Consider the following 18,278-nt stretch of genomic DNA (forward strand, 5'->3'; position numbering starts at 1 on the left):
CTCCTGTCTGTCTCTGCAGAGGAGTCACTGGCAGCAACAGCAGGCATTTATCTGATAAGCATAGCACCATTCACCTTACAGTATTTGTTTTGTCTTACCTGCAGTTCATGGCGCAGGGAAAAGCTGGGAGCAGCTCCCCTCCATCCACAGCCTCCAAGCCTGGCAGTCAGCTGGATACCATGCTGGGAAGTCTTCAGTCTGACCTGAATAAACTGGGTGTAGCTACAGTTGCCAAAGGTGTCTGTGGAGCCTGCAAGAAGCCTATTGCTGGGCAGGTGAGTTGAAGGTGCTGCCTCATTGCTGAACCTTGGGCTGCAGCTGGGAGTAACGGGGAGGGCTGTTTCGTGAGGCTGGAGAGACTGGAGATGCTGGAGAAACTGAAGTACTCTATTTATCCACTGGCTAGGTACGCTGTAAGCTCCTCCAGTGACCTCTACCCTGCCCCTGAGGGACTGCCCTCTCCTGAGATGATAGGTAATTCAGTTTTCATGCTACCCCAGTCCAGGGCTCACTTGAGTAGTAGAACTTGTCATTCTTGCTGACCTCCAGCTGGTATCTTGTCATGTGGTCTAGGGGAGGGAGAGATAGAGTTGTTCCCCAAAATCTGTTTTCCCAACAGGTAGTTACAGCCATGGGGAAAACCTGGCACCCTGAGCACTTCGTCTGCACCCACTGCCAGGAGGAGATCGGCTCTCGGAACTTCTTTGAGCGGGATGGGCAGCCCTACTGCGAGAAGGACTATCACAACCTCTTCTCTCCTCGCTGCTACTACTGCAATGGGCCCATCCTTGATGTGAGTTCCTTGGGGGAGTCACGGTGCTGGCAAGTTGCTGCAGGCCTAGGTGTTAAAATTCCACTTCACCCATGTATCCTGGGTGGAAGGTTTTGTTCTGGGATTTCTGTAGTTGTTCTGTCCTTCCTTTGAAAGGGAAACAACTTGGCACAGTCAAATTCTTACACTAGTGAGTGGAGCTGGTCCCTCTTACCTCTGCTGGAGTTCCTTCAGAACCCCACATTGCTCCATCATTCCTCAGCTTTTGTTGTTGGTAGCCTGTGGTAACAGGCACCAATGCTGGTCCTTAGGGCTGAATGGGGCCCTGTGTAAGGGAGGAAGCAGTGCCTAAGATCCTTTTAGGGTAAAAAAAGTGTGCAGCGGGAAAGTCTGAGCGAGCCAGAGGCAGGGGCAAATTGACTCTGCTCTCTAAAGGACAGTCTATTTTAATGCTTGCTCTTGTCAGCACCAACATTCCTGTGTCCTCTCTCTAGCCCCCCTTACTCACCTCCAAGTCATTTACACGACCTGCACTTTGTGTTTTCTTCTCAACAGAAAGTGGTGACGGCTTTGGACAGGACATGGCACCCTGAACACTTTTTCTGTGCTCAGTGTGGAGCTTTCTTTGGACCTGAAGGTATTGCTGGTTTATGCAAGGGGAAAGGGGAAAGTTCAGAGGGATCTCCCCTCTGAACTGCAAGATGAGGGAGTGAGGCAGAGCTGCTTCCGGGGTACAGCCTGAGGCATCACAGGGGAGCTACTGGAGTTCCAAGGGAGCTGTTTGTGGGGGAAGGATGATGCCAGTAATAATGCTTCTCCCTGGGGAGGAAGAACATGCCTCTGCTGGGATGGGAAGGGAACGGAACAAGAAACAGCTCTAGCTGCTCTATGTTTTAGCAGGAGGAAGGATGATCCTACCCACATGGGTTACCCTGCACAGGTTGTGTGGCCACAGGTGAGGATGAGGAGCTGATCCCTTTGCCTCTCCTCTCTTCTGGCAGGATTTCATGAGAAGGATGGCAAAGCCTATTGCCGCAAGGACTACTTTGATATGTTTGCTCCCAAGTGTGGAGGCTGTGCCCGGGCTATCCTGGAAAACTACATCTCTGCCTTGAACACCCTGTGGCACCCCGAGTGCTTTGTCTGTCGGGTAAGAAACCCAAGGTCCTTTGCTGCTGCTGTATGACCCCTCTTGTTTCCACCCTGAGGCATCTGGTCCCATATTGGGGTAAGGTGTCTGTGGGGTCGTGAAGGGCAGCCAGCCCCACAACATAAAAACATGCCAGCAGCAAAACATCATCTTGTTCTCTGTCTGTTTATATTAAACTTTGGAGTTGGTTTGCTCTTTCTGTTCCCAGCTTTAACTATGGGCTTCTGCAGCAGCTTACAGATAGAGATATTTTCTGTGACCTTTAAATAATTAAAAGCTAAGTTTCTCTCTGAGCACTTGCCTCAGCAATCAGATTTTGAGGATATTCCTCCCATGCTCTGTCTGAAAATGTAAACTAAGGAGAGTGACCTTGTTCAGACAAACATGCAAGTCAATGAAATAGTGGCAGGCTCCACACAACAGGCATAATAAACAGGAATACTGCAGATTAAATGCTTGGCACTCTTTCAGAGAGCATTGCAAATATTAACTCTTACCATCCCCAAGAGATGAGCCAAATCAGCCACTGTTTCCTAGAGTGGGAGAGAAGGCAGAAACCAGATCAAGCAGCCAGAACCACAAGCTGCTGATTCCTGTTGTGATGCTCAGAGCAGACAGTCACCAACCCGTTGGGACTGTCTGTGGCTCCTGCAGTGGTGTACAGAGTGAGGCAGAAGCTGTGCCTGACTGGGGCTGGGGGGGGTGGGGGCGTCTTCTTATGCAGAGATTGCGACTTTATCAAGCAGTTCTGTTTTCCTTTCCCCCTGCTGCGGCCTGAATTAGTGAGGCCAGAACAGATTCCTTCCAGGCCACAAGATGTGATTCTCTTCCTGTTTCTGCAAAAGCAGAGCAAACTTTTCAGCTGTTCTGCTGACTGAAGGAAGAGACTGTCTACTGAAGTAATTGTCAGCATTGGCAGAAGTCTTGGACTTGCTGCAGACAAGCTGCATTCTGCTGGTACTGCCCATGGCTCTGCATGCTGTTTGCTGGACTCCTGTCCACACGCTGGGAGCCAGCTGTGTGTGATACTCAGTGTCCTCCCTGGGGAAGAGGACAGCAAAACCAGGGTTCAGGAAACTGGCTCCTCTGGGTCTTGCTACTGATATATTTGGTAAATCTGGCAGTGTCCTAAACTCCCTCCCATATTCTGCTGCCTCAGTTTCCCACTTTTACAAGTAGAGGAGTCTCCCCAGTCTGGTGGGGATAGTGGGTGCTTCTGTTGCAAGTTCTGCAGTGAAGTGTCCTCAGCTGCCTGACGCTGAGGGGAGGGAGCAGCTCTGGACATTTATTAGCACATAGCTGGTATATTCTCCTCTGCTTATCTATTCAACATCATTAGCACTATAGAGCAAACAGTTTCTCCCAGCAGTGACCCATGTGTAACTGGAAATTACACATGGACAATCTTTTGCAGAGTGTACCTGCCTAATGCCAGCCATTCTGGGGAGGTCACTCATAATGATTAATTGTGCCTGATTTTCTCAGCTGGAACCAGTCCCATGCTCATCAGGATTCTGCTGCATGAAAGTCTGTTGGTCCTTTTTTCTGCTTGCCCTTGTGGGGAAGCTGGAGTGAGAGGAAAAAAGAACGGTGCTGCAGTGTTTCCCATCTCAGGGCAGGAATGTTCTACTTTTTCGTGGCTGGATACTTCTGATAACTTAGCCATAGTATTTTCTTTGTAGAAGTGAAGCCAGCTGGGCAAAGGAGCTGATTAATTCCCTTGCCTGTGTCTGTATCTGTCCATTTCTTAGGTTTTTTTTGGAAGCTCTTCCTGATGGACAGAGTTTGGCTCTGGATAACTGGGCAGTGCTGAAAGGCAATAGTTCACCTGCCCACAGAACAGCTGGGCTGTGCCGTAGAGCACAGGATGCTTGTAGAGCTGCCCCTCCCCACCACCCCAGCTTCTCATACAACCTGTCCCCTTTGCTTTGTCCTGCTGCAGGAATGTTTCACCCCGTTTGTCAACGGCAGCTTCTTCGAGCACGACGGGCAGCCCTACTGCGAGGTGCATTACCACGAGCGCCGCGGCTCGCTCTGCTCCGGCTGCCAGAAGCCCATCACAGGACGCTGCATCACTGCTATGGGCAAGAAATTCCACCCAGAACACTTTGTCTGTGCCTTCTGCCTCAAGCAGCTCAACAAAGGAACCTTCAAGGAGCAGAACGACAAGCCCTACTGCCAGAACTGCTTCCTCAAGCTCTTCTGTTAGAGGCACTATAGATGGGCGCTCAAGCATCTTTCTGCCACCCCCTTGGCAGTTCTGTCTCTCTGAACATTACTGTGATTTAGGAACCTTACCAGACAGGGGAGGAGGGGGGTGGGGGGTGGGAAGTGCTGCTATGGAGAGGCAGTAGATCCAGAGATGAGATGGACCATTAAACTGGAAACGCCCTTGCTGTGTCTCAGAAGAGAGAGGCTGAGATCCCTCACTATGGTGTGTGTGTGTCTGTGTGTGTGACTGACAGCTGAGCTTAGCTCGAGGGCTCTAACAGGGAGGTTTTCCCAGCCCCCTCCTGGCAGCAGGAGGCTTTGCCAGTACATTTCAGCCTGTGTCAGCTCTCTGAGGAAATGGTGACACTTGCAGACAACACAACCCTCTGCTTTGACACCTCATTCTCAGGCTTTTGCCTGCACGTGTGCAGGGTGAGTGACAGCACAGCGAGGCCACCCTGTGACCTCAGTGCCACCCTGGCTCTCTTCACAGAGTTACATGGTGTGTGTGACTTGCTGAGACTAGAGCATTAATTAGCACAGGCAGCCAAGACCCTGCAAGGGTCTCTCCAGTTCCATTACACTGTAAGGAGATAATACCACTTACTCTTTTTTTAATTAAGAGGAATCAAGATGTTACTGTGTGGGGTGTTTTTCCTTTTTTTCCCTAGTTTGTTACTCCCTTTCTCAATGCCTTTTCTCAGCACACTGGAGCAGGAGGTGGGGTAAGCCCCAACCATCCCTCAGCACTGTTGTGCTCTCCTGTGGGGACGTGCAGTTCCATAGGCACCCAGGCCAGCTCAGGGAATCTGCTCCCCTCACCTGCTGCTCCTGGGAGAGGAAGAGGCATCACCCCTTCTTTAAACACAGGTGCAGAGAGGTTAGAGCAGCCTTTTTCATCCAGCCCTGTCATGAGCGAGTGTGACGTGCGTGTGTTTATCTGGCCTGGAACTCTCCCATCTGTCAGGGCCTGAATCTGTCACAAGAGTGGCTGAAAGGAAGGGTTTAAGAAGCCAGGAAAAAAAAAATCCTAAATTTATATCCTTTCTTCTTCCAGTTTGCTAATGAGACCTATCAACTCCTTGGTGTTTCCCTTTTCTGTGCTCTTGTTAAATATGTTCTACTGAGAGATGCTACAGCAATAACCTTTTATATTGACTGTTACTGGTATAACGAGTCCTGGGGGTCAGGTGTGCATGACACACTTGGAGTTTTACTATCAAAGTGAATACTGTATCCTGTCTTTGATAAGAACTGTAGATTTCTACACTGATTTTGAATTCATATCTAATTTACTTTTAATCCTATTATACAGAAATTGGTTTTGAAGTGATTTTAAGAAAGCAACTTTTATATCAAGCTGTGCTGTTCTAGGCAGTGTGCCAGTTGGGCTGGCTTACTGCATCTGTAATCTCAATGCTTTATTAAGCCTAACTAATATTCAATATTTCCTTTTTGTTGCGGGTTGGGAGGGGCTGGAATCTATGGGCAAGGGAACACGACTTGTATTTTTTTTTTTTTCTAGCACAGGCAGGTGAACTGTGAATAGATTTGGGGTGTTTTTTTCTTCCTCTGGGTCACCTAAAGGTATAATTTCGGTTTTTATTGTAATCTGTAAACTGCTGTATTTGAATCACCTGCCATTCTCCCAGAGCCCAGCTTCCAGGATGTTAAAAGTGAGTCTTAATATGATGCTAAGGGGGAAAGAGTTCAGATCTTTTATCTTGGTTTCTCTTCTTCAGCTGCCTGAAACCAGAACAGGGTTAATTGGGGAAGGGGCTCCTTTCTTTCTGTGGAAGAAAGGTCTTGTGACCGAGGAGAAAAAAACTGGGAGACACAGTCTGTTCCTGACTAGCTGTGCAGCTTTGGTCCAGTCACTAAGTTTTACTGTGCCTCAGTTTCCCCATCTGTAAAATGGGGGCAGTTTAGCCTGGATTTGTGAGGTTATTACGAGACTTAGTTCATGTTTGGTAAAGCACTTTTAGGTCTCTGGCTGGAGGGTGCTGTGGAGAGGGAAGCACTGCGCTGAAATTCGCAGGGGCGTTCTGTGGTACCAGCCCCACGAGCAGTGTTTGGAATTCCTGCTCCAGAGAGCTGCAGCTCTGTCACCGTTGGCATCTGGCTGTGTTTGCAGCTCGGCAGGTGCATTATGGGGTTCCAGGGGTGGCTGTGTCAGGAACCAGCCCTGAAACCCATGGGTCACTCTCCTATGTAACCTTGTCACGGTGCTGTGCTGCCCTGCTCAGGTCACTGAAACTGCCCCACGAATTTCCCCCAACAAACCAACCTCAGTGTGTGGGTGAGGCCAGAGGGAGCTGTGGGAGCACTGGAGCTGTGTCAGCTGGGCTGAGCACAGCTCTGGGAAATTCTTGAGGCAAGAGGCCTTGTGCATTTGCCTTTTCATCTTGTAAATCTGACTTAAAATGGGCGTTCCTAAGCTGCCTGTGTTTATCTCTGGAATGATCAACTTCCTTGGTGCCGCTGAGGGGACACACAGCTGTTGTGTGCAGATGCTGGAGAGGGGTGAGATGTTTCTGGCACTGCCACTTTGTGTGACACCTACAAACTGTAATCCGGTGCCTCAGTTTCCCTGTCTGGGGAGTCTTTAACCTACCTCACTGCTAGCTGAGGCTTTGTCAGTGACACTTGTGGCAAACCTGGGTGCAGGGTGCTGTGTGGGGTGCGTGGTGCTGAGAGGAGGCTCCTCTGGCCTTAGTGCTTAACCGAGATGATGTCACACTCACCTTCTGCCTTCATCTGGTGTCTGTTATGCTGGGATGCCACACCGATGCTACTCTGCCAAATAATGCCTGGTGGTGGCTGCGGCCGCTGTGGGTGTCCAAAATGCCTGTTCTTCAGTCCAGGTGCGGTTTTAGGGTAGCACAGCCGCTGTTGGGCTGGGGGTGCTCCGGGAGGGTGTGTGTGTGCACCCCCGGGCCAGGCGCTACCTCTGGGGAAGGCCTTTCACATCATGTACGGGCTGGGTTGGGGGAAGCTCCGCTGGGTCGACAATTATTTGATTCTTTCCTCCCTTGTAAACTTCTAACTCCGCTTTTTTTTTTTTTCTCTCTCCATTTAAAATTCTTGCAGTTACGCCAATAAAATTTTTACCATTATATTCACGCCTGTGTCGCGGTTGTTTTCCGCCCCCGAGGCTGTGAGGGACGGGAGCCCGGGCGGGCCCCTCGGTGCTGAGGGAGGGAGGGAGGGGCAGTGCGCTCCTCCGACCGCCAGGGGGCGACGCGCGCCCGGCCGCGCGCTCTCCTGCGCCATTCGCGCCTTCCGCTGGCGTCACGCGCTTCCCACAGAGCGGCGGATGATTGACGCGGAGGACAGCCAATGGGCTGAGGGCAGACAAACCGCGGCGCTCTGCAATTGGTCGTGAGCTTCGGTATAAAAGGAGACAAGCCCGCCCTGCGGCCCTTCTTTCCCGGAGCCCTCGTGGAGGTGCGGGCGCAGCGCGGTGGCTCCGGGGTCTGGGTGGGGCTGAGAGGCCGCTGAGGGGAGCGGACCGGGACCGGAACCGGGACCAGGACCAGGAGCGGGATCTTGGCCGCGGCCTGGCTATGGGGTTGGGAGCGCTGGGCCCCAGGGCGGAGAGAAGGGATGGGTGGGGACCCACCTGAGCCGCTCTTCTTCCTGGCAGGTCCCAGCTCGTCTTTAAACCCACCGGGCGATCCTTGGAGCACCGCCGAGATGCCCAGGGAAGACAGGGCTACGTGGAAGTCCAACTATTTTATGAAAATCATCGTGAGTGTCGGCTCGGAGCTCTCGTGGGGCGCTGCCGGGACAGGCTCGGGGCAGCGGGAACCGGGCGGGCCGGGCTGTGGGGGCTTTTAAGAGAAATAGGTGAGTGCTGTGGGGTGTCTGAACGAGTTCCTGGCACGAGGAAGAGATGTGAGCTAGGCCAGATCAGGCTTCCTGGGAATTTACCGTGGCGCTTGCAGGCTTATTCAGGGATGTGACTCGATGGCTGAGTGAAAGATGCGGCTTATGGCACACCCAGCCTCACTTGGAGGTCATCACTGTGAGACTTCTGACAGACATTTTTTACGTTTTAATGTGTTGTGGTTTTAATGCTGCTCTGTGCACTGCTCCGAATTTTTTTGTATAGTCACAGTGTTTGTTTTGCTCTAGCAACTCCTGGATGATTACCCAAAATGTTTCATTGTGGGAGCAGACAACGTGGGATCCAAGCAGATGCAGCAGATCCGTATGTCCCTGCGTGGAAAAGCTGTTGTGCTGATGGGGAAGAATACAATGATGCGCAAAGCTATTCGTGGTCATCTGGAGAATAACCCTGCTCTAGAAAAGTGGGTAATGCTGCTTGAGGGCACTTCTGGGTCCTCTGTCTTGGAGGAGGGGAGGTTGTCTAAGGAGTAAAACTGAAGGCTGTCATCTTTTCTTCAGGCTGCTGCCTCACATCCGTGGGAATGTGGGCTTTGTCTTCACTAAGGAGGATCTGACTGAGATCCGGGACATGCTGCTGGCTAACAAGGTAAAGGAGATAGTCCCCACTGCATGCTTATGCTGAGATGGAACACAAAATAAAACTGAGTCTTCATGGTGGACAGGAACTCCTCAAGGGTTGGGCATTGGCCCTTGCAGTCTTAGCCAAACTGCTTAAGTTCAGCTGCCTCACTTGTGTGTGCCTGGGTGCTGTCTTTCCTGGAGAAGCATGTCAGAGAGGACGTGGGCATTCTTGCAGCTTCTTGTTTTCCCCCTTCTCAGGTGCCAGCTGCTGCCCGTGCCGGTGCCATCGCTCCTTGTGATGTGACTGTGCCAGCCCAGAACACGGGCCTTGGACCCGAGAAGACCTCCTTTTTCCAGGCCTTGGGCATCACCACAAAGATTTCCAGAGGAACCATTGAAATTCTGGTCAGTGAGCTGTAGTTGTTCAAGTTGTTCCTTAACTGGGAGGCCTTGATTGTGGCAGCTGAGGGAGCTGTGAAGGCCAAAGCTCTCATTAGTGCCAAGATACTGTATGAGCAGTGTGATTATTGCACTTTGGGATCTGGAGGAGGGTGTCTGGTTTGGCTTCAGTGTGCAGTGTGGGAGGATTGAAGTTCTCTATCAGATTTCCCGGGGGTAGGCTCTGGCAGAGGAATGTGCAGGTGAGCTACTTGTAGGTAGTGCAGGAAAGGTGCTGCCTTTCTCCTGGCTGACATAGACTTGTTTACGTGGTCTGGGGCTTTCTTGAATTGTGGAGCTGAATGTGGAGTGTGTTGGTTGTGCTCATTGGAATTTCTTGGTGTGTACTCACTCCTTCTCTCTGATCTCCTCAGAGCGATGTGCAGCTTATCAAGACTGGAGACAAAGTGGGTGCCAGCGAAGCCACCCTGCTCAACATGCTGAACATCTCCCCGTTCTCCTTCGGGTTGGTGATCCAGCAGGTCTTTGATAATGGCAGCATTTACAACCCTGAAGTGCTGGACATCACCGAGGAGACCTTGCACAAGCGCTTTCTGGAGGTGAGTGCCACAGCCCTGTCTCTCGCTGCTCTGGGAGCCAGCACTGCCAGAACAAAGTGTCCTGTCTGGTGTTTTCCATGAGGTCCTGCAGAGCCAGGAGCTCTCCCTGCTTCCCTAGAGAAACACTGTGTCAGGGAGTACGTTCCTGTAGGATTCTTCATCTGAACCTGCTTCAGAAATTGTTTGAGGCCAGTTAAAATCATGGAATATCCTGAATTGGAAGGGCCCCACAAGGATCATCAAGTCTAACTCCTGGCCCTGCACAGGACATCTCAGCAATCCTACCCTGTGCCCGAGAGCATTGTCCAAATGCTTCTTGAGCTCTGGCAGCCTTGGGGCCATGAGCATTCCATAGGGAGTGTGTTCAGTGCCCTACCACCCTTTGGGGGAAGAACTTATTATTCCACTTAAAACTCCCCTGACAGAGCTGTATGCTGTTCTCTCGGGTCCTGTCACTGGTTACCAGAGAGCAGAGATCAGTGACGTTTAAATATTGATGCCTTGATTTCACTGGAGCTGTTACCTGTGTGCATTGCATGCTTTCCTTTCTGGCAGTGTAAAAGCTGTCATCTGGCCATCCTCTGCTGTGATTCCTAGGTTATTTCTCAGACCACAGAAACACGAGTGTGTCTCTTCGCAGGGTGTTCGTAATGTTGCCAGCATCTGTCTGCAAATTGGGTACCCGACCATCGCATCCGTGCCCCACTCCATCATCAATGGGTACAAGCGTGTCCTGGCCGTGGCTGTGGAGACTGACTACACCTTCCCACTGGCTGAAAAGGTAATGGCTGGCTCTGAGCTCTGCAGAGAGCCTCTTACTCTGTTAAAAGTGCCAGCACATTCACAGCATGTCCCCTGGTTTAAAAGGACTGGGACACACCTGTGTGTGGGATGTGTCTGGAGAAGGGGCACTTGCTTCCTTCCTTATCTTGTGTACAAGTGGCAGGAGAAAGCTGATTTACCTGGGGTTCCTTCTTTGAGGCTGAAAGCTTAGCTGAAATGTCTTTTGTTCTTCATATCTGCTACTGATAAGTGGACCTGTTTGGATTCTGGCAAGCTGCAAGTGCTGCCTTTATCATTGCAAAGGTTCAGTCCTGCAAAATGTTTTGTTCCCTGTGAGTTTACACTTTTTTCCCCCCACTTTTACAGGTGAAGGCCTTCCTGGCAGACCCCTCAGCTTTTGTGGCAGCTATGCCTGTGGTGGCTGAAACAGCTGCACCTGCTGCTGCAGCTGCTGCTGCTCCAGCGAAGGAAGCAGCAAAGGAGGAGTCGGAGGAGTCTGACGAGGACATGGGATTTGGTCTCTTTGACTAACAGCAGCCACCCTTTGCCTCTGTCACAGTTGGCCCGATGGGAGAAATAAAAAGCTATTTTACACTTTCATGTGTGCCTGCATCGATGGTGTAGTCTCCTCCGTATCAGCTGGGGTTTGGGAAGGGTGTAAGCCGAGAGGCCCTGCGCTCCAGGGCGGTGATTGTTCTCGGGCCGGGGCACGGCAGGGGAGCGGTTGTGCCCCGGCCGCGGGTGCTGCAGGGGAGCAGTTGTTCTCGGGGCCGCGGCGCAGATCTCCCCGGCCGGGCCGAGCACCGGCCTTGCCCGCAGCTCGTCTGGGTGGTGCAGCCGCCGTCCGTTCCGTCCCGTTCCGCTCCGATTCCCCGCGCGGCGCGGCCGGGGCTCCCGGGACGGGCGGGCAGCGCCCATCGCCGTGGCGCCGGGCCCGCCCCGGAAGCCGCTACCGGTTCCGGGGTCGCGGCGGAGCGATGGCGGCCGACACGCAGGTGAGTGCGGGACGGGCCGCGCAGGGTCCGGCCCGGGCAGGGCACACCGGCGGGGGCTGCGCCCGGGGCCGTGCCTCCTTCCGCTCGCGCCCCGCCGCGCCCTCGGTCCGGCTGCGGGGCCCGGCCCGGCGCCCGAAGCCGCCCGGGGACGTGGCAGCGGGGGCGGGCCCCGCCGAGCCGCCCGCACCGCGCCGTGCCCGGCCCGCGGGAAGGGGCCGCCGCCGGGGAGCCCGGGCGGAGCGGGGGCGACCGGGCCCGGCCCGACCGAGGCCCGGCACGAATCGCGTCCCGCCCGGCTGCGGCGCCGTGTGCGGCTGTTCCCGGTTCGCACCGCCCGGCCGCGGTGTGACCGCTCCCTGTGTCCCGGCCGTGAGACCTTCGGCTTCATCCTGAGGAGCTTGGGATGTTCCCAGAGCAAATCCCAGTCTGCTCAACATCAGGTCCTTACTTGTACAAATACTGCCTTTGTCCTCTGTATTTGTTTGCAGAAGCATTACTGGTATGCTGCCTGTGTAATGTGTACATAAACATCCTAAAAAATAGAAATAGAAAGCAAACTATCCCAGTGGCTTTTCCGTGGAGACTCGATGGGTAGTCAAGGTTTTGCAGTTTGTGTAAGTCACTGAGATGCTGGTGAGATCCTGTAGTGTTATACATAATTTATATTTTTCATTTCTAGACTTAAGGTAATTTTAACACGTTTTTCATGTCTGCACATTCCCCTACTTGTCATTAAGCAGCATGAGTAAGTGCAGCTTGGTTTGAGTTTGCATATGATGAACTCATGTAGGTGAAAGCTTTGAGAGAAGAACAGGTCCATAAGAGCAGCTGGTTCGTTTGGTTCTGGTGTCAGTGACGTTGCTGGTCATCCTTTGCAGCTCAACCCAGCCTTACTGTTCAGAGGTGCAGCACTGCTTCCAGCCAGCTTTTAAGGGTACCTGTGGGTGTGAAATGGTGCCAGTCTCAGGAAAGTGTGGATAGACTTGAAAGGCCAGGAAGCCACTGTGCAGGATCAGCCTTCCATAGTGTAGGCAAAAAGCACTAAATAAAAAGCACTTCACTAAAAGCAGCTCTGATGAGCTCTTTGAAAAAGATTTAAATGAGAAGGAACAGTTTTCTACGAGTTTCTGAAGACACACTCTGCCTTTTGCAAAGATGATTTAAAGTTGCTCAGTTTAAGAGCTGGATTTCAAAAGCCTTTCCTGGATAGCTGTGCTTTGCTTTATGTAAGTGCAGAAAAACTGGGTGTGTAGGTCTTCCTGGGTTGTCTGCAGTTTGAGTGCCCCTTCAAGACTCCCTGGACTTCAGGAGATAACATACAGGGAGAAGCCCCTTTGAATTCTGGAAGTTACTGGTTTTTGCTTTGAAAGGTCCTGTACTCCAGATTTTGGGTCCCAGTTCTTACTCTGGGTTACTTTTAGAGGGGTGTCTCTTACAGAGCATGAGAGCACAGATAATTGGAGAGCAGTCATCCCTCAACCCTGGGGAAGGAGTTTCACAGTGTGTGAAGCACAGTGACCCCTCCTTGATGGATGAGATGGTGGATGCTCACATTTGGGCACTAAGAGGTCATGTGGCAGCAAGTGACATGTTCTGTTTGCCCTGGTTTATGTGGGTTCTGTGGGTTGATATCAAAGGCAGTCTGGTGTTTTTTGTGCTTTGTGGTTTTAGATTTCTGACACACTGAAGCGGTTTGCAGTGAAAGTAACTACAGCCAGTGTGAAGGAGCGGAGAGAGATCCTCAGTGAGCTGGGAAAATGCATTTCTGGGAAAGGTAAAAGCTTGGGAGCACTGTTCTGCTTACCTGGGTGGAGGAGAATGTTAAAATGTTTTGTTTCAAAAGGCTGTGTGAGGGGTATTTGTTTAGGGAGAGGCTGGCAGTGTTTTGAGCCAGTGCTGAATTTACTTGGGTTAATTCCAAGTGTGGGGTTTGTGGGTAGCACAGAACCCCAGCTTTTGGCACATCTGCTTTTTCTAGTCAGTAGTTGTAGCACTGTATGTGGTATTTCTTCATATAGTGTATCACTTGAGTTTCTTTCATGACTCTTGGCTTGTTCTTTTAGTACATATGGAATATTTGGAAGATTACAGATGGTCTTAATAAAACAGCTGAAGCAAATTTTTCAAACTTAATTCTCTCATTTTCTGAAGATAACCGTGTTTCACATGTTCCAGTTATACCATTTTTTGTAAAAATACATGTAAAATGTACAGCAAGAGCAAACTTTTACTGTGATTCTTGCAAGCAATTTCATAGATGCAAGCATTTTACTGATTTCAGTCATAAAGTGAATCATGTTGGTGTGAAAGATCAAGAGCACAGTGATTTATGAAGAAGTGTTTTGAAATACATTGTTACAGATCTCCCAGAAGGTGCAGTGAAAGGCCTTTGCAAACTCTTCTGCCTTACTCTGCATCGATACCGGTGAGTAAATGTGGTGGTGTTCACAGGGGAGTCAGGACAAGGGAAGAGATGAGGATCTGACTCCATGCCTCAGAAGGCTGATTTATTATTTTATGATATATATTATATTAAAAGTAAATGATATATTAAAACTATACTAAAAGAATAGAGAAAGGATTCATCAGAAGGCTAGCAAGGAAAGGAAAGGATGGAATGATAGCAAAAGCTTGTGACTTTCAGAGATTCCAAGCCTGCTGACTGTGATTGGCCATTAATTAGAAACAACCAACATGGACCAATCAAAGATCCACCTGTTGCATTCCACAGCAGCAGAGAATTATTGTTTTTCTTTTCCTCTGAGGCTTTTCAGCTTCTCAGGAGAAAAAATCCTAGCAAAAGGATTTTTCATAAAATATCATGGCTACAAGTAAATTGATGTGGAAAGGCTGTATTATGTAATCTGTCAGTATTTAGTAGTTAAATTGGTCTGGAGCATCTGGAAGCGTTAGCATGCAGTGTCAAGAAATGTAGGTGACATCAAAAAATGTCACCTTGTAATGACATTCTCAGGGAAGGATTGACATTAAAAAGTTCTACAATATTTGCCTTGCGTTTCATCTTTAATTTTGAAATTAAAACTTCAATCCTGCGGTTCAGTTTGCAAGAATGAACACCCATGACCTTGTGAAGCAAGACTGAGCTGTCTTTTAGATGCCTTTTAGAAAATTTTAGGTGGGATTAAATCATGGTCTGTTGTAGAACCCATTTTCTTCTACAATCTGCTGGAGGGTCTCCACATAAGTGCTGTCACTTGATGAAGGGAATGGAGGTCTATGATAAAAACTTCTCCACTGTGCAGAGCAGCAAGGATAAAATGTATATTAGGCTGACTGCTGAAGTGAGAAAGCAGAGCCCTCGGTGCGGTGTGGAGGTTTGGGACGTTCCTGACCCGTGTTTGTCACAGGGATGCGGCGTCCCGCAGGGCCCTGCAGCTGGCCCTGCAGCAGCTCGCAGAGTCCCAGCCGGAGGCCACGGCCAGAAACCTGCTGCACTCGCTGCAGTCCTCAGGGATCGGCGGCAGGGCTGCAGTGCCCAGGTGAGTCGCCTTGTGTGGAAGCACTTCTGAGTTGCTGGCGGTTCCTCCTGTTCAGAATGAGGCTTCTGCTGCTGCTTGGCAGAGGTGTTAAAAGCCTTTAGAAACAAAGCTCTTAATGCTGCTCAGATGTTCCTCTCTTTCCTCTTCCATGTGATCTGGGAAAGCAGAGGGAATATCCTGGTGTAACTGCTGGTGGATTGGGGCTGGTTACAGTTTAGCCTTTGTTAAACTTCAGGTCTGGGGAGATGAGGAACAAACTCTTTCAAGAAACAATCTCCAAAATTACTAGGAAAGGCAATTTCATCACCTGTCAAATGTTCAGCTGCCTCATGTGCCATTTGGAAGCTTTGAGTGTGAAATCAGAGCTGAAACAATCACCTTCTGAGGGCTGATTATTTTCTGTAAAAACTAAGGCTTTAGATGCATTTTTGTGTGATAAAATTGCTTGTCAGTCAGGTGCTGTTCTGATTTGGGCAAAACAGGTCTGTAATGGTCTAATAGGTGTAAGTTATGTCCTGGGAAGTGTAGATTTACCTCCCTCTCATGTTTGTACGACAGTAAGAGCAGTGGATCTGCAGCCCTGCTGGCACTCTCCTGGACATGCCTGCTTGTACGCACAGTCTTTCCAACACCTGACAAGAGACAGGGAGAAACATGGAAAAAACTGGTAGGTTCTTTAAGGTTTGCAGAAATATCCCATCACAGATAGAGACTTAAATATTTCTGATGTGTTTAAGTTGCTGCAATGTTGCAAACAATTCTGAATTTAACTGGAAACACCAAGTTAGAATCCAGGTTTAAGGGAGATTTGGTATATTGTGACCTCTCTCCTGTTCCCCTGGAGAAAGCAGAAGATGTATAAAGCATGAGTGGGGCAGTCTTGCACCTGTGCAGTTGCTCTGCATACAGAGATGGCTGTTGGTGCCTCTGAGGGGCATCTGCAGTGTGACATGAAGTCCTTGTGCCTCTCTTGAAATATCTCTGTATGATACTGTTATAAAGCTTTTGCTTTCCTTTCACTTCCTTTACACAAACATGTGACTGTGCTCACAGCACACTGGGATATAGCTGGAACAGATTTTAAGAAGACATGCAATCTGTTTTCAGTGTTTCCAGAACTGTTAGGCATGGTTCTGCTCAAGGTATGGGATGAAAGCAGAGGCAGCTTGTTGGAAGAACTTAGATGATCTAAAGACTTAAGCAGATTCAGCTAATCATTGACAATCACTGACATTTGGCATGTCTTGTTTGATTCAAGCTCTCTGAGAAGCAGGTGCACAAAGGTTTTTTTGGCTGTTGCCTTTGGCAGGTGGAGGTTCAGTGTTTGCTCCTTTTGGAAGTCCTGGGAGGCTCTCACAAGCAGGCGGTGGATGGGGCTGTGAAGAAATTGAACAGGCTGTGGAAAGAGGTGATGTTTACTTGATGTGCCATATTCTACAGCTGTTCTGTTCTGCAGTGTTAACGTGCCTTGCTTTTGTCCTCTTAAGAACCAGGATCTGGTGGATCAGTACCTATCTGTCATTCTTGGGCTTGAACCAAACCAGAGTTATGCTGCAATGCTGGGACTTGTGGTGCAGTTTTGCACAGCCCAGAAGGAGATGGATATTATTAAACGATACAAGGTAAGTCTGTTGTACAGCTTTTTTTGGGGGGAATAACAAGCATCATTGTTATCATGAAGAAGGAACTGAGTAAATGTCTTAGTGAGGCTGGTACTTTGCATCTGCCCTGGTTTCACTATCTGTCAATTCAGTAGTCCTGCACTTCGGACTGAAACAGCTGGGGAGTGTTTAAAGAGGAGGTGCCAGATATGTGGCTGTTTGGTGTTGCCTGTGCATTTCTGTGGGTGTCCAACATTCAGCTTCCTGCCTTGTCCCTGTTGTGGGAATGAAAGGCAGCATGTAGCTCTCAGTGTGGTATGAGTGTTGGGCTCAGGGTAGAGCAGGGAGCACTGGTCTCTGCTTGACTGGCTGATGTGAGGGTGCAAGGAAAGCTTTCAGAGGAGGAGGGGGAAATGGGGTGTCCAGCTTGGCCCCTGATGGTGTGCTGGAGCTAAGTAGAGGTTGAGATGTGGCTGTAATCTGGTGTTTCTGCTTGTTCAGAGTGCTCTTCTGGATTTCTACTTGAAGACCATCCTTATGAGCAAGACAAAGCCTCAGAAGCATGTGCTGGTGAGACAGTGTTTAGAGCTGCTTGTGATGTTGTCCCACAGGCAGCACTGCCCTGTGCTGAGTGCCCTGTCCCCTTTGCAGGACAGCTGTTCTCCGCTGCTTCGCTACATGTCCCACGCTGAATTCAAGGACTCTGTTTTGCCAACTCTGCAGAAGTCGCTGCTGCGGAGCCCTGAGAACGTAACTGAAAGTGAGTCTGTCACCTCTGCATTGCTCTGTCAAAGAGCCTAAATCCTTAGTGCCCTGGAGCTGTTGGGGCAGTGTCACTCTGGGCTGTGCTTTTGGTCCCCAAGTGCAGGCAGGATTGTCTGGCATCAAGGGTTAGATGTGGAGAAGCAGCATTTGTGGTGTGATCCCAAGTGTCAGGGTATGTGATAGCTACTGTTTGCACCGAGGACAGGATTTCACAGCTGAATGCTAAGAATAATCCTGAATTATTCTGTTCATTAGGCACCAATTTCAGTAGGGTTTTTTTATTCCTACTCCTTACTAACCTGTCTGCTCTTGATGTGAACTGTGGGGAAGAGTGTATTAAAATGCTAATGGCATATCACATTTTGTTAAGTAACTCTTTTTATCTCTTATGTTGTCAGCGATCTCTTGCTTGCTCCTATCTGTGAACCTGGATCTTAGCCAGTATGCTCTAGACATTGTGAAAGGACTGGCCAGTAAGTACTCTCTCTCACTTCAGGAGGGAATTATGAATTCAGAATAAAGCTTTTTGCAGCTTTCTGGCTATACCTACAACAGCTTGATTGCTGGTGAAAAGGTTGTTTTAGGTGGCAGGGAGGATGATGCTGTAAATTGGGACTGGAATAGTTCACATGATGGTTCCAGAAGCTGCATTAAGCCACATGTAAAGATAATCCTTACTTGCTGGTTTTATGCAGTTTGTCCTAAGGATCTCTTGGCTCATGTGTTATTGTCTAGGTCATCTGAAATCCAACAGTGTGCAGCTGATGGATGAAGCAGTTGTGGCATTAAAGAACTTGGCTAGGCAGTGCAGCGATCCTTCAGCTGTGGAGTCACTGGGGAGGCACCTTTTTGCCATCTTAGGGGGTGAGTAAATTGTAGGATAAGAAGTGGGGATGAATCAAAGTTTGACAGCCTCAAGGAGTTTTTTGTATTGTATTTTCTGTTCTCTTTACTGCCTGTATGGAAGGGGTGGCTCAGCCTAGATCAGGGATAATGGGGCAAGCTTTTGAGTTTTGGAGGAGATTCTTGA

At 49.8% G+C, this 18,278-nt stretch overlaps 3 protein-coding genes across 7 annotated transcripts in view; all 3 read left to right on the forward strand.

Annotated features, from left to right (window-relative positions):
- The window catches only part of PXN (paxillin), a 48,114-nt gene extending 40,863 nt beyond the window's left edge, over positions 1-7,251 (forward strand). For all 3 annotated transcript variants that reach the window (XM_059863078.1, XM_059863079.1, XM_059863077.1), the window contains exons 7-11: positions 105-275; positions 620-793; positions 1,328-1,409; positions 1,774-1,922; positions 3,865-7,251. In XM_059863078.1, the coding sequence (XP_059719061.1) occupies positions 105-275; positions 620-793; positions 1,328-1,409; positions 1,774-1,922; positions 3,865-4,131 (843 nt within the window). In that variant the 3' untranslated portion in view covers positions 4,132-7,251. The remainder of the gene's footprint in view (positions 1-104; positions 276-619; positions 794-1,327; positions 1,410-1,773; positions 1,923-3,864) is intronic.
- A 247-nt stretch (positions 7,252-7,498) lies between these two features.
- Positions 7,499-10,987, forward strand: RPLP0 (ribosomal protein lateral stalk subunit P0). Its single transcript, XM_059863422.1, has 8 exons — positions 7,499-7,580; positions 7,780-7,883; positions 8,271-8,446; positions 8,544-8,631; positions 8,865-9,011; positions 9,419-9,604; positions 10,245-10,385; positions 10,754-10,987. The coding sequence occupies exons 2-8, from the start codon at positions 7,830-7,832 to the stop codon at positions 10,916-10,918; spliced, it is 957 nt and encodes a 318-aa protein (XP_059719405.1). The 5' UTR covers positions 7,499-7,580; positions 7,780-7,829; the 3' UTR covers positions 10,919-10,987.
- Positions 10,988-11,324: 337 nt separating this feature from the next.
- Positions 11,325-18,278, forward strand: part of GCN1 (GCN1 activator of EIF2AK4) — a 38,433-nt gene continuing 31,479 nt past the window's right edge. For all 3 annotated transcript variants that reach the window (XR_009488854.1, XM_059863730.1, XM_059863731.1), the window contains exons 1-11: positions 11,325-11,382; positions 13,054-13,156; positions 13,744-13,807; positions 14,751-14,882; positions 15,441-15,549; positions 16,192-16,290; positions 16,370-16,504; positions 16,985-17,053; positions 17,135-17,243; positions 17,647-17,721; positions 17,984-18,112. Coding sequence is in view for 2 of the 3 variants with exons in the window: in XM_059863730.1 (XP_059719713.1) it covers positions 11,365-11,382; positions 13,054-13,156; positions 13,744-13,807; positions 14,751-14,882; positions 15,441-15,549; positions 16,192-16,290; positions 16,370-16,504; positions 16,985-17,053; positions 17,135-17,243; positions 17,647-17,721; positions 17,984-18,112 (1,042 nt within the window). In the remaining variant the exon portion in view is untranslated. The remainder of the gene's footprint in view (positions 11,383-13,053; positions 13,157-13,743; positions 13,808-14,750; positions 14,883-15,440; positions 15,550-16,191; positions 16,291-16,369; positions 16,505-16,984; positions 17,054-17,134; positions 17,244-17,646; positions 17,722-17,983; positions 18,113-18,278) is intronic.

This window comes from Haemorhous mexicanus, chromosome 19, assembly GCF_027477595.1.
Source record: "Haemorhous mexicanus isolate bHaeMex1 chromosome 19, bHaeMex1.pri, whole genome shotgun sequence".
NCBI classification, from domain to species: domain Eukaryota; kingdom Metazoa; phylum Chordata; class Aves; order Passeriformes; family Fringillidae; genus Haemorhous; species Haemorhous mexicanus.